The sequence below is a fragment of the Neoarius graeffei genome, chromosome 24 (genome assembly GCF_027579695.1).
Source record: "Neoarius graeffei isolate fNeoGra1 chromosome 24, fNeoGra1.pri, whole genome shotgun sequence".
Taxonomy (NCBI): Eukaryota; Metazoa; Chordata; class Actinopteri; order Siluriformes; family Ariidae; genus Neoarius; species Neoarius graeffei.
The window spans coordinates 42,430,714-42,455,950 of NC_083592.1; the positions used below are offsets into that span (position 1 = coordinate 42,430,714).

The window sequence follows — 25,237 nt, forward strand, 5'->3', positions numbered from 1 at the left end:
TTACTAATTATACTTCAACAACTTAAATTCCTTTTTCATTTTGCAACTGGTTTGTAAACCATATCCTGTCAAGTAATTTGCTTGCAAATTATCGGATTAGAAGTAATGATTAGGGTTAATAACAATGATTGTTTAATAACAATGCTATTAAAACAATGACATTAAACAGCCTTGCTCCAGATTCAAATAAAAAAGTGTCACTAATATATTTTACAAGCAGCAAAACTTATTTCAAGACCACTAGTAATTAGAAATTTTAATTTTTTTTAATATTCCTTGTTATTTTATGATGTGATACCTTTGTGATTAAATCTGTAGACAAGTCTTCAAGTTTTGTAAAATTTTTTAATAAAAATGGTCAAAATTGAGTTTTTGCAAGATTTTTAGAAATCACTACTTGTTATGCAATGAGTTAGATTTCCAGTTAATTCTTACCAAAGGGTACACTCTACAAAAATAATCTATTCAATTCAAAATTACTAGATATCTTGTCCGAGGGACACTTAATAGAAGTCTATTCAAATGCAGATTCGAGAGGTCCCCAACACACAAAAAAAAAGTATTCAAAAATATGTGTAGTAGACCAAGGGATACCATACCTTCTACACTTTTGTGGTACGGTAGGGAACTTGGGAATGCGCATTTGACCTTTGACAATTTTGACTGGATTTCAATTAAGTGTCCCTCGGACTAGAAAATTGAGATTGAGAATAACTTTTTCACTGAAAAATCTGAATATGATACTCGTATTGAAAAACTAAAAGCCTTTTATTAATTGGCATTTAGCAATATGTCCTATTCTTAATTAGCACAAAACAGTACATAATTGAAAGAAAGGCTTAACATGGGTTTTGATTTGTTTTTCTGGGTGATGAAATGTTTTAAAATGTTTAAAACTTAATAAATGCCAAAATTGAAAATTCCCGAAAATTCCCGATATTCCCGGGCCCTTCAAAATTCCCGGAAAGTTTCCAAAATTCCCGGAAACTTTCTACTCCTTTGCAACCCTAGCTAATAGTAACAACATTACGTCAAATTTAACCCTAAAATTGCTTACAAGGGAAACCTAGAACATAACTAAAAATTATTTAAAAACATGATAAAATAAAATAAATAAATCTATCTAAATATCAACATTGATCATGAAAAACCTCTTTCAAAAGATAAGTCTTAAGTAATTTCTTAAAAATATCCACAGATCCTGCGCTGTGAAGCTTCTAAGTAATTTGTTCATAGTTTGGGCGCCGCAGATAGAAAAGCAACGTCAGCGAATGTAGTGAGTGCTCGAACGAATAAATAAAATCCATTCTCAGAAAAGAAAAAAGCCAAGTCTGTTAATATGTTGAAAACATTACCAGTTCCAAAAATAAAAATAAACTCCTGTCCAAAGATGATTCTGTTCTTTGACATTTGTGACAGACTCTGATATCTGAATTGCTTCCTCTGAAATTTGATACCTCTCATATTTCAGAGCCATTTTGTTTTTGCGAGTATCTCTTACACTCCATCCCGCTCTCTCAGATCCTCTAGGCATAATCTCCTTGCTGTTCCTTGCACTAGACTCTCTACCCTGGGTGGCAGGTCCTTCAGTGCCATGGCCCTCAAGCTCTGGAATTCCCTCCCTCAACCTCTCCATGACTGCTCTTCTCTTCCTTTCTTCAAATCTCATCTCGAAACCTTTCTGTTTCATGAACACTTCTCCACCACCACCGCATAAACTCACCACTCTTTAGCAACTTTTTTCTTTGTGTGTTGTTTTCTTTGACCTATATAAAGTGACCTTGAGTTTGAGAAAGGCACTATATAAAAGGTAATTTCTTGTTGTTATTATTATTATTGTTATTGGCCGACGGGGTGTTGTGGGTATCAGTGTTATCTTGACCACGAACTAATCACAAGTGGTGACGCATTAAAAGATAAGTATTCCTACCATCTAGTCATGTTAAGCCTGGCGCACGTGGGCGATTTTCCGTCGCAAGCATATTGCGATTTTTGGATGCAAGTTTCCCCTCTCGGGGTAGCTGCATATGTGCATTATCTGTGACCAGTGGGCGATTTGGGGAGGGAGATGCAAGTCAAATGGAAATCACATGACTTTTTTTTTTTTTTGTCCATGGAAGTCGCCATCTTGAGTAAAGAAAATCACATGACTAGTTCACGGGCGGGGATTGGCTTAGCCTTTGGAGGTGATCGCTTCGTTATTGCAAAGATGCACACGCGGCGATATGTCTGCAACAAGTCAACGACTGGCGATTTTTTGTTGCAGAATATCAAGCAGGTTTGATACCTGCGATCTGTCTCAAGCAACAGAAAAAAAAAAATCGCCGTCGCAAATATCCGCAATGACCAAGCGGCGGAAAATCGCCCGTGTGCCGGGCTTTAGCTGCTTATCCTGATGTTTGTATTGTAAGCAAAGAATCTGATGTACACTGGATAGGAAAAGTCTCCAAACCTTTGTTAAATCTCCAGGATGACACCGTAAATCATCTCATCTCTCATCTCATTATCTCTAGCCGCTTTATCCTGTTCTACAGGGTCGCAGGCAAGCTGGAGCCTATCCCAGCTGACTACGGGTGAAAGGCGGGGTACACCCTGGACAAGTCGCCAGGTCATCACAGGGCTGACACATAGACACAGACAACCATTCACACTCACATTCACACCTACGGTCAATTTAGAGTCACCAGTTAACCTAACCTGCATGTCTTTGGACTGTGGGGGAAACCGGAGCACCCGGAGGAAACTCACGCGGACACGGGGAGAACATGCAAACTCCGCACAGAAAGGCCCTCGCCGGCCACGGGGCTCGAACCCGGACCTTCTTGCTGTGAGGCGACAGCGCTAATCACTACACCACCGTGCTGCCCTCACCGTAAATCATATCAGAACTTTTTCCACCTTTTACGCGATACAGCGACCAACAACATTCAAGTGAAAGACAAACAGGAAACGAATAGAAATGTTAGTCGAACAGATTTGTCGTATACCTTTCTAACTGCTCCTTGTTTAGCTTCCTGATTCGAGCTGTCGGTGAGTAGGACTCGAAGTTCTCGATCCCATCCATGGCTTTGTGCATAGCGGAGATGTATTCAACACCTCGTGTCTTCTCGTGTTCATAATGCTCCATTATATCGTACACGCCACTCAAACCTGCACAAGCGTGTTTTGTGTAATGAAATATCAGGCATGGAGTGGATTTGGGAAATGAAGTGTGTAACATGAATTGTGTCCTGTATTGTGGTCGAAGCAAAACTGTTCTGCAAAAATAAACAGTCATTTACGAAACTGCAGGTCTTAAACAAAGAGCTGTAAAATGATAACCTGTTTACCTATGATGCCTTTAATCGAGTTGGTCATTTCTTTCTGTTTGAACGACTCGATGAACAGCGACTCCACACTTTCCAGGAGAAACAGTGCGGTCAGTGCACACAGATGAGCTCCTGCTGAGTGGCCTACTAACACTATGTTATCCTACACAGCATAACAAAATCAAACAGTCAGAAGTATGCTTGTAAAGCACGAAATACAGATAAACATAGATATTAATCTTTGCCTGCATCATGTTTTATCCTGTTTGACTCTGTTATCACTTTTACCACAATCCTCTGACAAGGATATTGCCATCTCCACCCTTCAAATACTTCCTGTGCAAAGACGTAAATAATATACTGAGCACTGAACGTTACAAGCGAATAAAAATTCACAGTGTAGGCTGAAACTTCTGAGGCCAGTTATGGAAAGCTTTTTTTTTTAATTTAATTAAAAATGCAATTTTAAGAAATTAAGCTTGAGCTTATTCATTATTCATTCAAAAACATTGCCGATAACTTATCATTCTTATCAAACAAAATTCTTATTGACTGACTCACAAAAACTGCCATACACTTATAAAAACTGGAGCTACTTATGTGTGAACAATATAATCAGATATAATTAAAATTGCAATTAAAATATATCTTAATGATTTTTCCCCAACAGCTAGAAATAAAGTAACCTTCATTTTAAATATACAGTTCTATATACTGTACAAAAGTCTGAGGCACATGTAAAGAAATGCTGTAGACCAAAAATGGCTTAAAAATAATAACGAAATGAAATGTTTCAGTGTTAAAAAATACTATAAACAACAGTAAGCTGTAATAAATGAAAAAAAGTCAATATTTGGTGTGAAACGACCCTTAGCTTTGAAAAAAATTAAAAAAAAATAGTGGTCTCAGGTACAGTGAGTGCAGTTTGATAAGGAAATGAGCTGTAGGTTTTACTGAGCATCTTACAGAACCAGCCACAGTTCTTCTGGACACTTTGACTGTCACACTCGCTTCTTCATTTTACACCAAAACCCAGCAGACTTCATTATGTTTTTTTTTTTTAAATCTGAAACGTGGTCTCTTATATAATATGCTGCTCAGATATAAAACATCTTTTTCTGTAACATTTAATTCTGTGCTGGGAAACGATCGTTTGGACTCTAAAATGTTTTTGTACTGATTCGATAATGTAGAAGTCATAAAATAGAAATCGACAACAAAGATTGTATGAAAAAATAGGGGGTCTAAGACTTTTGCACAGTACTACATATACACATTCACTGGATACGAGGAATCGCGCACTCTGATTGGCTACTCTACTACGAGGATATCAGCTCATATACCGTGAGTAGAGAAAAACAAAATGGCGGAGCGTGTTGCTGAACCAACCGAGGATGAAATAAAAACTCTACTCAAACACAAAACCCCAAAAATTACAAAAAAGCAACAAAATATGGAATGAAAGTATTTGATGGTAAGAATGTATCTTTTTTATTTTTCAAGAATTATTATTACAGCATTTTTCACAAATTGCTGGTTTGTTTATATTCTAAGTGGAAAAGATTTTTTCAGACGTTTTGTATAAAGTTTTTATTTATTGAGTTTACAAAAAATGTACAGTGGTGCTTGAAAGTTTGTGAACCCTTTAGAATTTTCTATATTTCTGCATAAATATGACCTAAAACATCATCAGATTTTCACCCAAGTCCTAAAAGTAGATAAAGAGAACCCAGTTAAACAAATGAGACAAAAATATTATACTTGGTCATTTATTTATTGAGGAAAATGATCCAATATTACATATCTGTGAGTGGCAAAAGTATGTGAACCTCTAGGATTAGCAGTTAATTTGAAGGTGAAATTAGAGTCAGGTGTTTTCCATCAATGGGATGACAATCAGGTGTGAGTGGGCACCCTGTTTTATTTAAAGAACAGGGATCTATCAAAGTCTGATCTTCACAACACATGTTTGTGGAAGTGTATCATAGTACGAACAAAGGAGATTTCTGAGGACCTCAGAAAAAGCATTGTTGATGCTCATCAGGCTGGAAAAGGTTACAAAACCATCTCTAAAGAGTTTGGACTCCACCAATCCACAGTCAGACAGATTGTGTACAAATGGAGGAAATTCAAGATCATTGTTACCCTCCCCAGGAGTGGTCAACCAACAAAGATCACTCCAAGAGCAAGGCGTGTAATAGTCGGCAAGGTCACAAAGGACCCCAGGGTAACTTCTAAGCAACTGAAAGCCTCTCTCACATTGGCTAATGTTAATGTTCATGAGTCCACCATCAGGAGGACACTGAACAACAAATGGTGTGCATGGCAGGGTTACAAGGAGAAAGCCACTGCTCTCCAAAAAGAACATTGCTGCTCGTCTGCAGTTTGCTAAAGAGCACGTGGACAAGCCAGAAGGCTATTGGAAAAATGTCTTGTGGACGGATGAGACCAAAAGAGAACTTTTTGGTTTAGGTGAGAAGCGTTATGTTTGGAGAAAGGAAAACACTGCATTCCAGCATAAGAACCTTATCTCATCTGTAAAACATGGTGGTGGCAGTATCATGGTTTGGGCCCGTTTTGCTGCATCTGGGTCAGGACGGCTTGCCATCATTGATGGAACAATGAATTCTGAATTATACCAGAGAATTCTAAAGGAAAATGTCAGGACATCTGTCCATGAACTGAATCTCAAGAGAAGGTGGGTCATGCAGCAAGACAACGACCCTAAGCACACAATTCATTCTACCAAAGAATGGTTAAAGAAGAATAATGTTTTGGAATGGCCAAGTCAAAGTCCTGACCTTAATCCAATCGAAATGTTGTGGAAGGACCTGAAGCGAGCAGTTCATGTGAGGAAACCCACCAACATCCCAGAGTTGAAGCTGTTCTGTACAGAGGAATGGGCTAAAATTCCTCCAAGCCGGTGTGCAGGACTGATCAACAGTTACCGCAAACGTTTAGTTGCAGTTATTGCTGCACAAGGGGGTCACACCAGATACTGAAAGCAAAAGTTCACATACTTTTACCACTCACAGATATGTAATATTAGATCATTTTCCTCAATAAATAAATGACCAAGTATAATATTTTTGTCTTGTTTGTTTAACTGGGTTCTCTTTATCTACTTTTAGGACTTGTGTGAAAATCTGATGACGTTTGAGGTCATATTTATGCAGAAATATAGAAAATTCTAAAGGGTTCACAAACTTTCAAGCACCACTGTAAATAAAAATGCTCCGTTTCTCAAAATCCAGGGAATGTGGATAGAATAAAACAGTTATTCCACTCAATCTCGTCATACATGACTTATAGTCAACTCGGTGCTCCGCGCCTCATTGGCTATCAGCTCATGTACGACTTGATTTCATGGAATAACTGTTAAATATATAGACGGTATATGGACAGGTGACAAATTAAAGGAAAACTGGTGGCACTGTCATACTGTGGAGGCATTTTGCTGGTTTGGGTCCACTTGTCCCCTTTGCACTGATCACCTTTATCCCATGATGAAACATTTCTATTCTAATTGGAGCAGCCTCTTCCAGGATGACTCCACCCTCATCCACAGGGTACAAAGGCTCACTGAATGAGTTGGTGAGGATGTAAATCATATTCTATGGACTTCACAGTCACCAGATCTCAACCCAGTTGAAGCTGAACACCTATGGGAGATTTTGGAGCAGTGCTTTCCACCACCATCATCAAATCGCCAACTGAAGTAATATCTTTCGGAAGAATGGTGTTCATCATTTCTCTAATACAGTTCGAAAGCTGCTCTGGCCTAATGGTTACAGAAGCAGCTTTGGGACCAAAAGGTCACTGGTTTGATTCCCTGGACCAGCAGAATTGGCTGAAGTGCCCTTGAGCAAGGCACCTAACCCCCAGGTTGCTCTGGATACGTTGTACGTTCAAGTTCAAGTCAACTTTATTGTCAATAATGCCATATGTGCAGGACATACAGAGAACTGAAATTGCGTTTCCCTCTTATCCGCGGTGCAAACAGTAATAAACATGAAATATAAAATATAGGTACAAGATATAAACTTAAAAAAGGGGGTATATTTACACACACAAGCTAAAGCTATCTAAGAAAAGACAGTGGCAATCCAGAAAGTATAAATATGGCAAATGTGGCAGTGTGAACAGAATTAACGGTATAAATTTAAATGTGACGAATGACAATATAAACAGAATGAACAATGTAAACAGGAACAGCAGTCTGACAGTATAGTAGGGCAATATAACACGATATAAACAGAATTATCAGTATAAATATAAATAAATAAATATGGCAGTATGAGCAGAATTTACAGTCTAAGTATAAATATGGCAGATATGACAGTATAAACAGTATAGCAGTGAAGTCTATCAAAGATAAAAGATGTATAAAGTGTAAACAGTGTTGTAAACAGTTTTTATATAGTGCAATTAACTAAAAAAGCCGTGTAGACAGTATTGTAAACAGTTTTTACATAGTGCACTTGAATTTCGTTACAGTTCGTTAAAGTGTCTGGTGACATTTGGTTTGTGTATTAAGGGAAGGGGGTACTGGCTTGGGAGGGAGTTCAGCATCCTGACGGCTTGGTGGATGAAGCTGTCTCTGTCTGCTGGTTCTCGCCCGGAGGCTTCTTATTCTCCTCCCAGAAGGCAGGAGACTGAAGAAGTGGTGGTTGGGATGGGTGGAGTCGCCTGCAATGCTGAGTGCTCTGTGGGCCAGGCGTGTGTTGTAAATATCCTGAAGGAAGGGTAGGGGGACACCGATGATCTTCTCAGCTGCTCTCACTATGCGCTGCAGGGTCTTCCTGCAGGATGCAGTACAGCCGCCGTACCACACAGTGATGCAGCTGGTCAGGATGCTCTCGATGGTTCCGCGGTAGAAGGTCTGCATGATAGGGACTGGTGCGCTAGCTCTTTTCAGTCTGCGGAGGAAGTAGGGGCACTGCTGAGCTTTCCTGGCCAGCGATGCGGTGTTGCTGCTCCAGGAGAGATCCTCGGTGAGGTACATACCCAGGAACTTGGTGCTGCTCACTCTCTCCACAGCAGCACCATTGATGGCCAGTGGAGGATGCTGGGTGGAGGCTCTCCGGAAGTCGACAACCATCTCCTTCGTCTTCTCCACATTAAGAGAGAGATTGTTGTCTCTGCACCAGGCGGCCAGTTGGCTCACCTCATCCTTGCAGTATGACTCATCATTGTTGTTGAGTCCCACCACAGTCGTGTCATCCGCAAACTTGATGAAGAGGTTGCTGTTGTGTGTTGGTGTGCAGTCATGGGTCAGCAGGGTGAAGAGAAGGGGGCTGAGCACACATCCTTGGGGGGCCCCTGTGTTCAGTATGATGGTGCTGGATGTGTTGCTGCCGACCCAGACTGCCTGTGGTCTTCTGGTCAGGAAGTCCAGCAACCAGTTGCAGAGGGAGGTGTTTAGTCCTAGACAGTCCAGTTTCTGTATCAGCTGCTGGGGGATGATCGTGTTAAATGCTGAACTAAAGTCTAAGAACAGCATCCGCATGCAAGAGTCCTTCGTGTCCAGGTGAGTGAGAGCTGAGTGGAAAGCGGTGGAGATTGCATCATCAGTGGACCGATTGGCCTGATATGCAAATTGGTACGGGTCCATGGAGGGAGGGAGGATGGATTTGATGTGCTGCATGACTAACCGCTCGAAGCACTTGATGGGGGTCAGTGCCACAGGGTGGTAGTCGTTGAAGCAGGATGGAGAGGCCTTCTTTGGAACAGGGATGATGGTGGTGCTCTTGAAGCAGGTGGGGACAACAGCTTGTCTCAGGGAGGTGTTGAAGATGTCTGTGAGCACTTCTGTGAGCTCCTCTGCACAGTCCTTTAGCACACGACCTGGAATGTTGTCAGGTCCTACAGCTTTGCGGGTGTTGATCCTGGAGAGGGATCTCACACTGGCTGGAGACAGGGACAGCACCTGGTCATCCAGAAGGGGTGGTGTCCTCTGTGCAGGCATGCTGTTGTCGGCTTCAAACCGTCCAAAGTTGTTGTTTAGACTGTTCAGCAGAGTGATGTCCTTGTCACAGGTCTGTGGTTGAGGTTTATAGTCCGTGATGGTCTGTATCCCCTGCCACAGGCTCCTTGTGTCTCTGCTGTCAGTGAAATGATGGGCTATCCTGCTACTGTACTGCTTCTTTGCTAGTCTGATGCCACGGGACAAGTTGGCTCTTGCTGATCTCAGACCAGCCTCATCACCTGCTCTGAAAGCAGCGTTCCGGGCTTTCAGTAACCGATAGACTTCCCCCGTCAACCATGGTTTCTGGTTGGCCCATACTGTGACGGTCTTAATGTCTGACATCATCAGTGCATTTACTAATGTAGGCTGTAACAGTGTCTGAATACTCCTGGATGTTGATCTGGTGGTTGTAAGTGGCTGCCTGCTTAAACATGTCCCAGTCTGTGATGTTAAAGCAGTCCTGAAGTGCTGAGGAAGCACCCTCTGGCCACACCCGTACCTGCTTCTGGACCGGTCTGGTGACTTTGACCTTCGGCCTGTATGCTGGCATTAGCATAACAGTGATGTGGTCTGAAGCACTGAGATGGGGGAGGGGTGAGGCCTTGTATGCTCTTCTCAGGCCAAGTTTACATTAGACCGTATCTGTCTCGTTTTCTTCGCAGATGCACTGTCCGTTTACATTAAAACGTCTGGAAACGCCGGGAAACGGGAATCCGCCAGGGTCCACGTATTCAATCCAGATCGTGTCTGGTCCAGTGCTGTGTAAACATTGAGAATACGCGGATACGCGAATACGCTGTGCTGAGCTCTAGCTGGCGTCGTCATTGGACAACGTCACTGTGACATCCACCTTCCTGATTCGCTGGCGTTGGTCATGTGACGCGACTGCTGAAAAACGACGCGGACTTCCGCCTTGTATCACCTTTCATTAAAGAGTATAAAAGTATGAAAATACTGCAAATACTGATGCAAATACTGCCCATTGTGTAGTTATGATTGTCTTTAGGCTTGCCATCCTTCCACTTGCAAGTGGTAAGTGATATGTGCTGGGATCACACACACAGCGGCTCAGTCCCGAATCACTGCTCGTGCGCTTCACTCGCGTGCTCTGTGAGCTGCGCAGGGCCGGAGTGCGCACCCTCCAGAGGGCACTCGCTGTTCAGGGCGGAGTGATTTGGAGCGCAGGATGCCTGCGGAGCCGAGCGTATCCGTGTATTGGTGTTGCTGTGTGCACGCGAATCGTGTATTGGTGTTGCTGTGTGCACACTAATCGTTTTAAAAACGTTAATCTGATGATCCGCTGATACGGTCTAATGTAAACCCCACCTCAGTGTTGTGTAAACCAGGTCCAGTGTGTTGTTTCACCGTGTTGCAAAGTCAATGTGTTGATGTAACTGAGGAAACACTGTTTTGAGATTTGCGTGGTTGAAATCTCCAGCTACGATGAGAAGTCCCTCTGGATTGGCTGTCTGTTGGTCACTGATGGCACAGTACAGTTCACTCAGTGCCTTGTCCCTATCATTGTTGTTGCAGCTGGGAGGAATGTAAACTGCAACAAGCAGGATAGCAGAAAACTCTCTCGGTAGATAGAAGGGCCGGCACTTGATGATCATAAACTCCACAAGGGGTGAACAGTGTCTGCAAACTACCACAGCGTCCTGACACCAAGCATCCCTGATGTAAACACAGACCCCGCCGCCACGGGTCTTACCTCCTTCAATGAGGGCTCTGTCTGCTCGATAGCATGTTAGCCGGTCGAGCTGGATGGCGGAGTCTGGTATGCTGTCGTTGAGCCATGTTTCCGTGAACACAAAAACACAGCACTCTCTCACAGCCTGCTGGGTCGCTCTCAAAAGGTGAATATAGTCCAGTTTGTTATCCAAGGAGCGTACATTGGCGAGTACGATGGACGGTATAGCCGGCTTGTGTGGATTAGCCATTAGCCTGGCCCGGATACCCCCATGCTTTCCCCGCTTCTGCCTCCTCTCGCACCGCCTACGGCGCTTCCTCTGTGGGTGTGCAGCAGTAGTGGAGGTCGATGTCAAAGCGGGCCACCGGAGTAGGCCGAGGTCATGTAGCTCCTTAGCGTGTGCCGGGTTTAACTTACAGAAAAAAGTGTTGCCAATGTCAAAAAGAGTCCCACGGCTGTATGTGCGCCTCGGGACAGGCAAATGCGACGAAAGCATACAATCACTCGAGCACACCGACGAAGACAAACATGTAAACACCACATTATCAGGACAGAGGGGGCCGCTGCGGCCGCACGCGCCGCCATCTTTTAAAATATCTTAATACTTATAAATAGTTAGCCTGGGCCCGCCCATCCTAAGCGTGATGCAACACGAGGGCCTGTTGCGAGCTTAGTCTGTCCAGGCAAGCTATCTCCAGCTCTTCCAAGCTCTGGAAAAATCGGGAGCCAATCAACTTTGAGCATCTCCAACGGCCCTGGGTAGAGGCGTGTTCAAGGCAGTGACGTAGCAGAACTGCGACCGGAAGCCATAGATTGTTTACAGAATCATGCTGTATTGAAAGCATTCAACGGGAAGTTCTCATTGAAAACGGAGCAAAGAGCAGCCCTGGAGGTATTTATTGAAAGGAAGGACGTTTTCGCCTTGCTCCCGACCGGCTTCGGTAAGAGTTTAATCTACCAGTTAGCCCCGCTAGTAGCCAAATCAATGGGGCTCAGCGAGAATCCTATCGTCGCGTCACATACGTCAGAGGAAAGAGTGATGTGATTGGTTTAAGCTTCGTCACAGCCTTTTCTGGCTTCGACCAGTAGCAAACTGAGGCATTTCAGGGAGGCGGGTCAACCACGGGCTTTGGGAAACGGTTGGGCTGAATATCTTGGCCAGACCAATAGCTCGTAGAGCTCTGAAGTCGCGTTAGCCAGACTAATAAATAGTACATTGCTCTGGATAAGAGCATCTGCTAAATGCCTGCAATGTAATGCTCTGGTGGCTTATGGTACCTTAACACCTTACTATAACAGTTTATAATAAGGTTTTATTAGGGCAGTGCACATGTGCCATCCTTGACCGCCATGCAGTGGAGTAGTAAGGCATCTTGTTCCCTCCACTAGCCTGGGGCAGTGCCTTGAACAAGCACTAGCAACCCCTCGCTCCCCCTGGTCAGGGTTATGACCAAAGACTGGACTCGGCAGACTGTGCGGAGGAGACCACCACCTAGTGGTTCAACGGGCAGGAAGGTGGACCCAGCAAAGCATTTGTATAGCGTGATCAGGGTACAGTGCAACATGTAGAACACTGTTGGCCATCCACTGCATCCCGACCTAGCTCCAGCCGTCTTGATTCTGTCTTGCCCCTGGACTCAGTTAGGTCGGGACGAGAGAGTGAGACCGAAAGTTGCGCAACTCTCCCTCGCTCTAATCCAAGTCACATGCAAGTCAGGACTTCATAGTCAAACTAGAAATCGATCTCAACTCCTGGGAGTTGCTTGCTCAGGATGCTAAAGCTTATGAGCAAAGCTTAACATTGGTGCACGTGCAGCAAAGATGAAATGCATCACCAAGGCCCAGAAGAAACGAGCTGCGCAGAAGGCTCGAACTATCGCTACCCCCACTACAGCACCTACCCACATGTGCCTGACATCTTGGCGTACCTTCAAAGCCCAGATTGGCCTCATCGGTCACCTCTGGACCCACAACTCCCAACCACCAAATTGAAGTCATGGTCATCTTTGACCCTCAAGGACGAATATCATCAGAACAGTTTATGGCTTTTCCTTGAATTGGTCACCCATCTCTACGTATGCTACAATATTAAAAGCACGCACTACTTACTTTATCAAGATGGAATAAATGTCCGTTCTCTCTCACCCACATCAGACTGTCACTTATGTCCTGAACCATATTTAAAACATTTCCCTAAAAAGAAACACATTAAATTATCAGTGTGAACTGGATGAGTTTTTGGCCACAGAAAAGACCGAAAAGTCGTAGGCTATACACTTTACATCATTAAAATAACTGGAAAAAAGTGTACCTTTGGATATGTGGAATAATCAGGGCAAACCACTGAAGCATTCAGCTCTTTAGCCATTTGTACAGCAAGCAGACAGTACATGGATCTTTCTCCTGAGCCCCAGGCCCCTCCATATACAAACATAACTACTGGGATGAGCTCTGTGTCTGACTGGTCCAACCTTGGGGAATGATACAGGTCTAATTTGTTGCCTCTGCGACCAAAGGGAATGCCCTGTAAACAAAGAAAAGTTACAAAACCACATGTACCGAAGCGAAGTGTGACAAGTCAGCATTGGAGGTCAAATTTCTGAATCAGCAAAAATCTTTCCAACACATGCATTTCCTGCTGCTTTTCCTAGCAAAACATCGTACACGAACCAAAAAGGTGACTCACTTTTACACACTGCTGACTGTTGGTTTTCTTGTACCACTGTTTCCACTGGAAATATAACTTGCTGTATTGCAGATACTTCATCATTTCCAGCACAGCTCTTGTCAAAAGGTATATTCGCCTAAGCAAAATATTGAGATTCATATTAACTTGTTACATCTCAAATGTCAATCATAAAATAAGCCTCAAGAGAATTTTTCCTTTTCGGGCGGCGGCTAAAATTAATCGACACCTTAACGATCTTTTGGCCGTTGCAAAAGTAGAAAAGACTTTCGATATGTAAACTGTGCATGAATAATGACTCAAACTTCCACTGGAAAAAAAATGAGTTGATTCCTGATTACTTAGCGTATCAGATCACGCAACACCGTTCCACAATTGTCGACATCGTTCCACAATTATTGACATCCAGATGATTATTTATAAAAATAATAATAATAATAATGGGGCGGCACGGTGGTGTAGTGGTTAGCGCTGTCGCCTCACAGCAAGAAGGTCCTGGGTTCGAGCCCCGGGGCCGGCGAGGGCCTTTCTGTGTGGAGTTTGCATGTTCTCCCCGTGTCCGCGTGGGTTTCCTCCGGGTGCTCCGGTTTCCCCCACAGTCCAAAGACATGCAGGTTAGGTTAACTGGTGACTCTAAATTGAGCGTAGGTGTGAATGTGAGTGTGAATGGTTGTCTGTGTCTATGTGTCAGCCCTGTGATGACCTGGCGACTTGTCCAGGGTGTACCCCGCCTTTCGCCCGTAGTCAGCTGGGATAGGCTCCAGCTTGCCTGCGACCCTGTAGAAGGATAAAGCGGCTACAGATAATGAGATGAGATAATAATAATAATAATTCGTATGCGGTATTAAGTTAACAAAACATAGATTTTATTTAAAATTTGTTTTACATAGACATATTTAGTACAAATTATCTTTTATATAAATATATTGATGTTGGTGCTTACGTAAATGAAGAAGTAATTCTAATGTTTGTAAACAAATGAACTGAATGTTTAACCTGTGTCAGAAAATCTTTTTGTTCCACTTTCTAAGTATTTTCGTAGATCACATTTTGTTAATCATTCCTTGTATTAATTTGTAGTTTTGTAGTTTACCAATAAATGTCAACAGGCAATTGACATTATAACCACATGAAACCCCATGGTCAAAGGTCGCATGTCATTCCTCGAACCAAAACTTTATATTTTTACATCTAAAAATATAAAATGTCTACTGATATTGTAATATGTGGTAGATCTTTACAACAAACTGCAAAAAAAAAAAAAAAATCCTGAAAAGAATAGAAAAATCGGGCGGCACGGTGGTGTAGTGGTTAGCGCTGTCGCCTCACAGCAAGAAGGTCCTGGGTTCAAGCCCCGGGGCCGGCGAGGGCCTTTCTGTGCGGAGTTTGCATGTTCTCCCCGTGTCCGCGTGGGTTTCCTCCGGGTGCTCCGGTTTCCCCCACAGTCCAAAGACATGCAGGTTAGGTTAACTGGTGACTCTAAATTGACCGTAGGTGTGAATGTGAGTGTGAATGGTTGTCTGTGTCTATGTGTCAGCCCTGTGATGACCTGGCGACTTGTTCAGGGTGTACCCCGCCTTTCGCCCGTAGTCAGCTGGGATAGGCTCCAGCTTGCCTGCGACCCTGTAGAACAGGATAAAGCAGCTACAGATAATGAGATGAGATGAGATGAGAACATTCCATTCTGTTATGAATCAGAAATTTTTTTTTATAAATCACAGCACTTTTATTTTTTTAAAGTACTTCATCTACTTCAACAATGTTACACAAAGATCAATCCATAACAGTTGTAAATGTCACTTAATTCCACAGGGTGTCGATAATGGTGGACACCAGTGAAAGTCTCATCTCATTATCTCTAGCCGCTTTATCCTGTTCTACAGGGTCGCAGGCAAGCTGGAGCCTATCCCAGCTGACTACGGGCGAAAGGCGGGGTACACCCTGGACAAGTCGCCAGGTCATCACAGGGCTGCACATAGACACAGACAACCATTCACACTCACATTCACACCTACGGTCAATTTAGAGTCACCAGTTAACCTAACCTGCATGTCTTTGGACTGTGGGGGAAACCGGAGCACCCGGAGGAAACCCACGCGGACACGGGGAGAACATGCAAACTCCGCACAGATAGGCCCTCGCCGGCCACGGGGCTCGAAACCTGGACCTTCTTGCTGTGAGGCGACAGCGCTAACCACTACACCACCGTGCCACCCACCAGTGAAAGTGATCACTATTATCGACACCTCACGTGACTTCTCAAACGCGTGTTTTAATACAAAATAGTGGCTGTCAAATGAAAGAGTAAGAAACAAAGTAGGTTTTGACAAGGAGATCATGAAATATCGGTGAATTTAATAAGTAAAAACATGTCCATGATCTTTCCGCCATGCTTACCTGCGATGATAACGCCCACGTTTTCCTCAAATTGCTGATGGTGGTAAAAAATTTTTTTGACAAGATCAAAGGATGAGGCGGGTCTATTAATTAACCAATAATAACTGTTGTAACTGAAACTCACCTTTGTAAAATTGTTTTTTATTGGTAAATCTGAAAAGGTGTCGATAATTATGGACTGGGGATAATTGTAGCCGCCGCTCTAGTAAACTTACCTGGGTTTGAGAGCCTCGATATACTTTTTGCATCCGGGTTTATCAGGCCATCCATAAAACCACTGGGCAGTAAGTGAGATGCTGTATGGAATAGTGACAAATACTGCAGCAGCTCCAACAAGAAGATTCATATTGTACCTGGAAACAAATTACATGCTTGTACATTTGTATACTGACATACTTTTACTGTCATGAACCTGACTGGTGTCACGTTGGAAGTAAAATACTACTTTAGAACACGTCAATTCATTTATCACTTATAACTTCAGTTCTAGGTGGCACGGTGGTGTAGCGGTTAGTGCTGTCGCCTTACAGCAAGAAGGTCCGGTTCGAACCCCGTGGCCGGCGAGGGCCTTTCTGTGCGGAGTTTGCATGTTCTCCCCGTGTCCGTGTGGGTTTCCTCCAGGTACTCCGGTTTCCCCCACAGTCCAAAGACATGCAGGTTAGGTTAACTGGTGACTCTAAACTGACCGTAGGTGTGAATGTGAGCGTGAATGGTTGTCTGTGTCTATGTGCAGCCCTGTGATGACCTGGCGACTTGTACTCCGCCTTTCGCCCGTAGTCAGCTGGGATAGGCTCCAGCTTGCCTGCGACCCTGTAGAACAGGATAAAGCGGCTAGAGATAATGAGATGAGATGAACTTCAGTTCTGACAATAGAACTTGAAGCCTTTTGCAAGGATGAATGTGTGAAAATCCCCCAGGTAATAACTGAAAGATTATTAGCTGGCTACAAAAAGTGTTTACAAGCTGTGATACTTGCCAAACGGGGTGTTACTAGGTAATAACCACGAAGGGTGCCCAAACTTTTGCTTTGGACCCTTTTCCTTTTTTGTCATTTTGAAAATGTAAAAGATGAAAATAAAAAATTGTTTTTGCTTAAAATATAAAGGGAATGAGTCATCTTTAACTTTATGCCTTTTGGACATCATTTCATCTTCAACTTGCTTAACTGTTCACAGTAACAGCAATTTTGACCGGGGTGCCCAAACTTTTGCATGCCACCGTATGGACGGAGTCATCAGTGTCTGACTCAGCACTTTGTAACAGTTGGTAAAATTCCTGTCATCGAAAGAGGACTTTGTGACTTCTGGTTTCTTGGTAAGATGATTACGGGTTTATTTTGTGCTCGCTTTACTAAATTAAAGATCACGAAGAAAGAGAAGCTGATGAGGGAACAACTGTCTCCAAATGTTACACCATAAGTTATAACAGGAACTAACTTGCTTTGCAGATGTTCCACAACAATAACTACAACAAATAATAAATTGTTTAAAAGAAACCCAGTATGATGTATAGTTCTGTCATTATTGAACTATACTATTACTTTATAGAACTATATAGAACTAATAGAAGTCATGGTATGCGAAGTCATGGCCTAATGGTGACAAAAGCAGCTTTGGGGCAAAAATGTCACTGGTTCGATTCCCTAGAAAAGCAGGAAGTGCCCTTGAGCAAGGCACCTAACCCCAGGCTGCTTTGGGTATGTTGTACGTCACTCTAGATAAGATCATCTGCTCAATACTATTAATGTAATTATAAACTATCATAATTGTCACAAACTGCTGTAGTATAAGAGGAATAAAAGATTCAGAAACATGGTTTTCTAGAAAATAAATGAACTTCACGGTGGTAATGGGCATCCCACCACCGTCTCTGAGTATTTTCCCCATTTCCTATAACCAACCCAAGCTGTGTACTGTCTAGCCTGAGGTTAGCCACTGGATTTATTTTTTTCCTCTTTGTCAGTTCATTTGTATGGTTGGTTTCCTTGGCTGTTTGTTGAGTATTGGTACTCCAACAGAATATTACACAAAGTATTGTTCTGTCACTTGTTCAGTTGGCACTAGAACTTTCTTGTCTTAAAGTTCAGCACTTCTTGTACCTGAATTTTGCACTTCTTGTACGCCATTCTGGATAAGAGTGTCTGCTAAATCCCATGTAATGTAATGTATTATAGCACACCCTGGTGAGTTTTATTCCTACCTTATACCATACAGTACTTGCAACAGTAAGTAGTGATGCAGGTATTGTTTACACAATTATTATGGGTTGTTTTACAATCAGGGTACGCAAGCTAAAAATCACATTTAACACTTATTATCTTCAATATCATAAAGGCTTGACTAAATAAACTTGGTTGTTTATTGTAGCCCTGTGATAGCTCTATTTACCATGCAAAAAAAAATTTGGTGATAACGTTATTTTTGGTGAATGTATGGCAATATATGTCATATTTAGCAAAATTACTCGTGTCATTTAGAAAAAGTGCTTTTTTGACCACAGGTAGCTCCAAAAAGGGATGCACTTAAATCATTCTTTATACCATAAAACAAATATTTGGTTTCATATCATTGGAAACATAGTCAAGTTTTAACGTTGAATGCCAGTAAGTTTTCAGACTAGTTTGATCGAATTAGTATGTAATTGTGTCAAAAAAATGTCCTCTCCGAGACAGCTAATTTTTCAATATAAAATAACATATCTAAAATGAGGGGCGGCACGGTGGTGTAGTGGTTAGCACTGTCGCCTCACAGCAAGAAGGTCCGGGTTCGAGGCCCGTGGCCGGCGAGGGCCCTTCTGTGTGGAGTTTGCATGTTCTGCCCGTGTCCGCGTGGGTTTCCTCCGGGTGCTCCGGTTTCCCCCACAGTCCAAAGACATGCAGGTTAGGTTAACTGGTGACTGGGCAATTCCATGTAAATGTCAACCTCACCATGCAAAAATAAAGCAACATGTAATACATCAAAACCACTCCCAGAGATCTCACCTAGGCCTGTATTTTACAGATGTGAATAAGTTGAACCAATTTGTAACCAACCTAATATGTCACTGTCAGTCTTTCTTTCTTATAATGTAAAACCCAAGCTAAAATCAACTTTGATCATGTACAATTCTATATTATTGCCACAAGCCACAGAAATGTATGCTAAAATCCACAAAACAGCAAAACAATAGCCATCCTAAATATTATTTAAGAACTTTGATAGTTTTAGCTGATATTTAGAGAGTTTTTCAAAGGGTTATGGTGGTTAAATTGCTGATTTTCTAAACATATGCCATGTCTATTTCAGATGCGTCACATCCATAACGGAATTATGTCACATCCATAACGCTGATTTTTTCTTCCTAGATTCTGCTTGAAATAGAAAATATTTTAAACAAAGGCTTTTTTTATTTTCAGCTAAGACTCCTTTATTAAATGCATGCCTGCATTTGGATATTATGTTTGCAATTTCACAGAGTTTGATGAATATGTGTAGTCACCCTGGAAATGGGGTATTTTTTCCGTCACATCCATAACGCATGTCTTTTTTGGCATTTTCTAGAGTTCTAAATGTACTATGGGAATTCCTTTTTTCCCCATGACTTCTCCAATATGAGAGGTCTTAAAAATATACAACAAATTTTAAAATACTGGAAAGGAATAAAAATTAACTAGGTCAGTTGTTGCCATTTTGAGTCCAAATGTCACATCCATAACGCTGGAATTGCTCGACTCTAAATTGAGCGTAGGTGTGAATGTGAGTGTGAATGGTTGTCTGTGTCTATGTGTCAGCCCTGTGATGACCTGGTGACTTGTCCAGGGTGTACCCCGCCTTTCGCCCGTAGTCAGCTGGGATAGGCTCCAGCTTGCCTGCGACCCTGTAGAACAGGATAAAGCGGCTAGAGATAATGAGATGAGATATCTAAAATGATTATTTTCATCCTAAAATGTGGTCAAGATATTGGGACATAAACATTAGAGACAACTAACACAAAGCTTACAGCCTTATATTTAAAAGCACTATGGAAGTAGTGGATTCTGAATTGTCAAAAAAAAAAAAGTCCTCTCCGAGAATCACTTCATTTGTTTCTCCCATCTTATAGCAGATTACACAAAACTACCATACACATATGTCAAAAAATTACCTGAAATCTGTTCTTTAACTTGTCCTTCACTTAAAAACTGGTACAAGAACCAGTTTGAATCAATTTGAATTTTGGACCCCTGTGACACAAACTTTGTACCCTGATTCTGAAACAACCCTTATAAAGAAAGTACACGACCGTTCAAAAGTTTGGGGTCACTTTGAAATGTCCTTATTTTTGAAAGAAAAGCACTGTCCTTTTCAATGAAGATCACTTTAAACTAATCAGAAATCCACTCTATACATTGCTAATGTGGTAAATGACTATTCTAGCTGCAAATGTCTGGTTTTTGGTGCAATATCTCCATAGGTGTATAGAGGCCCATTTCCAGCAACTCTCACTCCAGTGTTCTAATGGTACAATGTGTTTGCTCATTGCCTCAGAAGGCTAATGGATGATTAGAAAACCCTTGTACAATCATGTTAGCACAGCTGAAAACAGTTGAGCTCTTTAGAGAAGCTATAAAACTGACCTTCCTTTGAGCAGATTGAGTTTCTGGAGCATCACATTTGTGGGGTCGATTAAATGCTCAAAATGGCCAGAAAAATCTCTTGACTACATTTTCTATTCATTTTACAACTTATGGTGGTAAATAAAAGTGTGACTTTTCATGGAAAACACAAAATTGTCTGGGTGACCCCAAACTTTTGAACAGCAGTGTAATCTTTCCCCATAGGCACTGGGAGTCACTTAAATGTTTCATACCAAAACTAGCAGCTAGATAAAGTCCCTAGATAAACAAAAAGTAATAAAGATCAGAGAGATAGTGCAAAATGAAAATATTATTTACCAGGGGAGCAAAACACACCAAAATTAGTGCTGGGTGAACAAACAGAGTAGTTCACTAAACAACAACAACAAAAAAAAGTGATCATCAGTGATCAATTACTTTTAATGTGTTTTAAAGAGATGTACAGCTTCACAGTAACTTAGTTTCACAATTAGACATGGCGAGCACTCTAATAATTACAGCATGCATATGTAAATAAATCAACAGGAAAGAAAGGTACAGCCAACTCACCACAAAACAGGAAAGTCGACTGCGAGCTAAACCGAGAAAAGGGCATTTAATCAGACCGGCACTGATCCGGAACACTTACTGCACAGCAATAATACTGATAATCATCTGCTGAATAGTTAATGTTTTGCAACAGAGAAAACAACACACTGTGCACAGCTGAGCTGCTACACTCCACTCCACTCCACTCCACTTCCGCTCAGTGACGTCACCATAGTCCTTCCTCCTATTGGTTCCTTTCTGCAAAGGCGGGACCGAATGCTTTAGGACACGCCCAACCCCGCACACTCCTGCACTAACCTTCCTCTAGTGTTCGGGTCGGCACCGACCTGTTTTTAGGTTTAGCATGCATAAAAGTACTACAGAAATTTGTTTATTGCATCAAGACTTTTTGACTTTGTCAGGAACTTCTCATCTCATCATCTCTAGCCGCTTTATCCTGTTCTACAGGATTCACACTCACGGTCAATTTAGAGTCACCAGTTAACCTAACCTGGATGTCTTTGGACTGTGGGGGAAACCGGAGCACCCGGAGGAAACCCACGCAGACACGGGGAGAACATGCAAACTCCGCACAGAAAGGCCCTCGCCGGCCACGGGGCTCGAACCCAGGCCTTCTTGCTGTGAGGCGACAGTGCTAACCACTACACCACCGTGCCGCCCTATATTATATTATATTATCTCATCTCATTCTCATTATCTCTAGCCGCTTTATCCTGTTCTACAGGGTCGCAGGCAAGCTGGAGCCTATCCCAGCTGACTACGGGCGAAAGGCGGGGTACACCCTGGACAAGTCGCCAGGCCATCACAGGGCTGACACATAGACACAGACAACCATTCACACTCACATTCACACCTACGGTCAATTTAGAGTCACCAGTTAACCTAACCTGCATGTCTTTGGACTGTGGGGGAAACCGGAGCACCCGGAGGAAACCCACGCGGACACGGGGAGAACATGCAAACTCCACACAGAAAGGCCCTCGCCGGCCCCGGGGCTCGAACCCGGACCTTCTTGCTGTGAGGCGACAGCGCGAACCACTACATCACCGTGCCGCCCCGTCAGAAACTTCTATTTAAACAAAATAAAATCCAAAAAAATAATTTTACTAAATTATAAAATGCTCTGGTGAAAATTGTGACCTTTGTGTTGTTAGGGTCAATTTCGACCCAGTTAAAATATAAGATTACAAAACAATAATAAATGCCAAAACTGAAATCATAAACACACAGTCAGCCTACAGCCAGCTCTTCCTCCAACCACTTGAGCTTCAGGCTACGTTTACATTAGACCGTATCTGTCTCGTTTTCTTCGCGGATGCACTGTCCATTTACATTAAACCGCCTGGAAATGCTGGGAAACGGGAATCCGCCAGCGTCCACGTATTCAATCCAGATCGTGTCTGATCCGGTGCTGTGTAAACATTGAGATACGCGGATACGCTGTGCTGAGCTCTAGCTGGCGTCTCATTGGACAACGTCACTGTGACATCCACCTTCCTGATTCGCTGGCGTTGGTCATGTGACGCGACTGCTGAAAAACGGCGCGGACTTCCGCCTTGTATCACCTTTCATTAAAGAGTATAAAAGTATGAAAATACTGCAAATACTGATGCAAATACTGCCCATTGTGTAGTTATGATTGTCTTTAGGCTTGCCATCCTTCCACTTGCAAGTGGTAAGTGATGTGCGCTGGGATCACACACACAGCGGCTCAGTCCCGAATCACTGCTTGTTCACTTCACTCTCGCGCTCTGTGAGCTGCGCAAGGCCGGAGTGCACACCCTCCAGAGGGCACTCGCTGTTCAGGGCGGAGTGATTTGGAGCGCAGGATGCCTGCGGAGCTGAGCGTATCCGTGTATTGGTGTTGCTGTGTGCACACTAATCGTTTTAAAAACGTTAATCTGATGGTCCGCTGATACGGTCTAATGTAAACATGGGCTCAGTCAGGGGCTTTTCTCTTTGCCTGTTTGACAGAACAAACAAAGACAGACATGTCCAGGCATGTAAGGCCAATTGAGTTTAGAGTTGGTGACTTGCAGAGTACACATCTCCAATTTACAGCATGCAACAATGAGAAGAGGACTGAATGTAAGCCAAGCTCTGGATCATATCTTTGCTGATAATGAGGCAGAGGACACAGAGGAGTATAGTGATGGAGATGAGCAGGTCTCTGAGGAGGAAGATGATGTGGCGTTTCAACCGGAAGACACAGACACATCTGATCAGTCTGATGAGGTCGTCACCGGTGCTGAAGCTGCTCCTGCTGAAACATTCAGATCCAAAAGTGGCAACATCTGTTGGAGCTCAGTACCTCCTGACGTACATGACAGGACAGCTGCTGCAAACAGGGGCGCCGCTAGAAATCTTGGGCCCTATGAAAGATTATAATTTAGGGCCCCCCCCCCGGTAACATTTTCAAGCTCAAGCAACTGAATTTGAAGTCTGTTTTTGGCTGGCACTTCTACTTTACTATGCATGTGATCAGCTACCTAGCAAGTTTAGGTGATACAATTATTTGGTATATGAACATTTTAAATGCAGAACTGTCAGAATTAGACTGAATAGACTGTTGCCTTAAAATGAAAATTCCATGATATATATGGAAGATATATATTTTTTCTTTTATGAGCAACTATTATTAGGCCACTCAGTAGCCTATGGAGTTCATTCAATCCAAATGTTTGTATTGAGAGAAATTGCATGCATCACTGTATCAGTATGGATTTATAACATTCTGTATGCACATTATGGATACTCCAGAGCCCTCCAGCAAACATCATCAATAATCAGGATTACAAAATGTATTCCTTTGTTTCCTCCATTTATTGACTTATTGTATGTGATCAAATGTATGCCTTGACGAATAACTACACTAGTTTTTTGATACAATTACAGAGTGCACTGCAAGAAATCCACTAAGTGTTTTTGGTTTCTTTTAGGCATCACACATTTATTAGAAAACACAGCAAATGTTCAAATATTCAAGTTAAATACTTAGCAACAGTATCAATAAATCCACACATGAACAATAGCAATGATATCTATGACCACAGCTAATGTGCAAAATCTCATCTCATTATCTCTAGCCGCTTTATCCTTCTACAGGGTCGCAGGCAAGCTGGAGCCTATCCCAGCTGACTACGGGCGAAAGGCGGGGTACACCCTGGACAAGTCGCCAGGTCATCACAGGGCTGACACATAGACACAGACAACCATTCACACTCACATTCACACCTACGGTCAATTTAGAGTCACCAGTTAACCTAACCTGCATGTCTTTGGACTGTGGGGGAAACCGGAGCACCCGGAGGAAACCCACGCGGACACGGGGAGAACATGCAAACTCCACACAGAAGGGCCCTCGCCGGCCCTGGGGCTCGAACCCAGGACCTTCTTGCTGTGAGGCGACAGCGCTAACCACTACACCACCGTGCCGCCTGCTAATGTGCAAAATATTAAAGTTAAATACTTAACAACAAACCCACACATGAACAATGGCAAAACATCTAGACTTAATTATACAATAAAGATACCTATGAAAAAAGGTGATTTTTTTTTCACACACAGTGTGATATCCGGACTTCATAATTTATCACACCTGCTCCTGCTTAGCAACTTCTAGGCCAAGTTTACATTAGACCGTATCTGTCTCGTTTTCTTCGCGGATGCACTGTCCGTTTACATTAAACCGCCTGGAAACGCCGGGAAACGGGAATCCGCCAGGGTCCACGTATTCAATCCAGATCATGTCTGGTCCGGTGCTGTGTAAACATTGAGAATACGCGGATACGCTGTGCTGAGCTCTAGCTGGCGTCGTCATTGGACAACGTCACTGTGACATCCACCTTCCTGATTCGCTGGCGTTGGTCATGTGACGCGACTGCTGAAAAACGGCGCGGACTTCCGCCTTGTATCACCTTTCATTAAAGAGTATAAAAGTATGAAAATACTGCAAATACTGATGCAAATACTGCCCATTGTGTAGTTATGATTGTCTTTAGGCTTGCCATCCTTCCACTTGCAAGTGGTAAGTGATATGCGCTGG

General features: G+C 42.8%; 1 protein-coding gene across 2 annotated transcripts in view; it reads right to left on the minus strand.

Moving 5' to 3' along the window:
• Window positions 1-21,379, minus strand: part of si:dkey-193c22.1 (uncharacterized protein LOC567837 homolog) — a 24,647-nt gene extending 3,268 nt beyond the window's left edge. The window contains exons 1-7 of one of the 2 annotated variants that reach the window (XM_060907263.1): window positions 21,193-21,379; window positions 16,265-16,402; window positions 13,653-13,770; window positions 13,278-13,490; window positions 13,076-13,159; window positions 3,330-3,471; window positions 2,988-3,150 (exon numbers count right to left, since the gene is read on the minus strand). In XM_060907263.1, the coding sequence (XP_060763246.1) occupies window positions 2,988-3,150; window positions 3,330-3,471; window positions 13,076-13,159; window positions 13,278-13,490; window positions 13,653-13,770; window positions 16,265-16,395 (851 nt within the window). In that variant the 5' untranslated portion in view covers window positions 16,396-16,402; window positions 21,193-21,379. The remainder of the gene's footprint in view (window positions 1-2,987; window positions 3,151-3,329; window positions 3,472-13,075; window positions 13,160-13,277; window positions 13,491-13,652; window positions 13,771-16,264; window positions 16,403-21,192) is intronic. The other variant, XM_060907264.1, reaches the window with a different exon arrangement.
• Window positions 21,380-25,237: the final 3,858 nt, after the last annotated feature.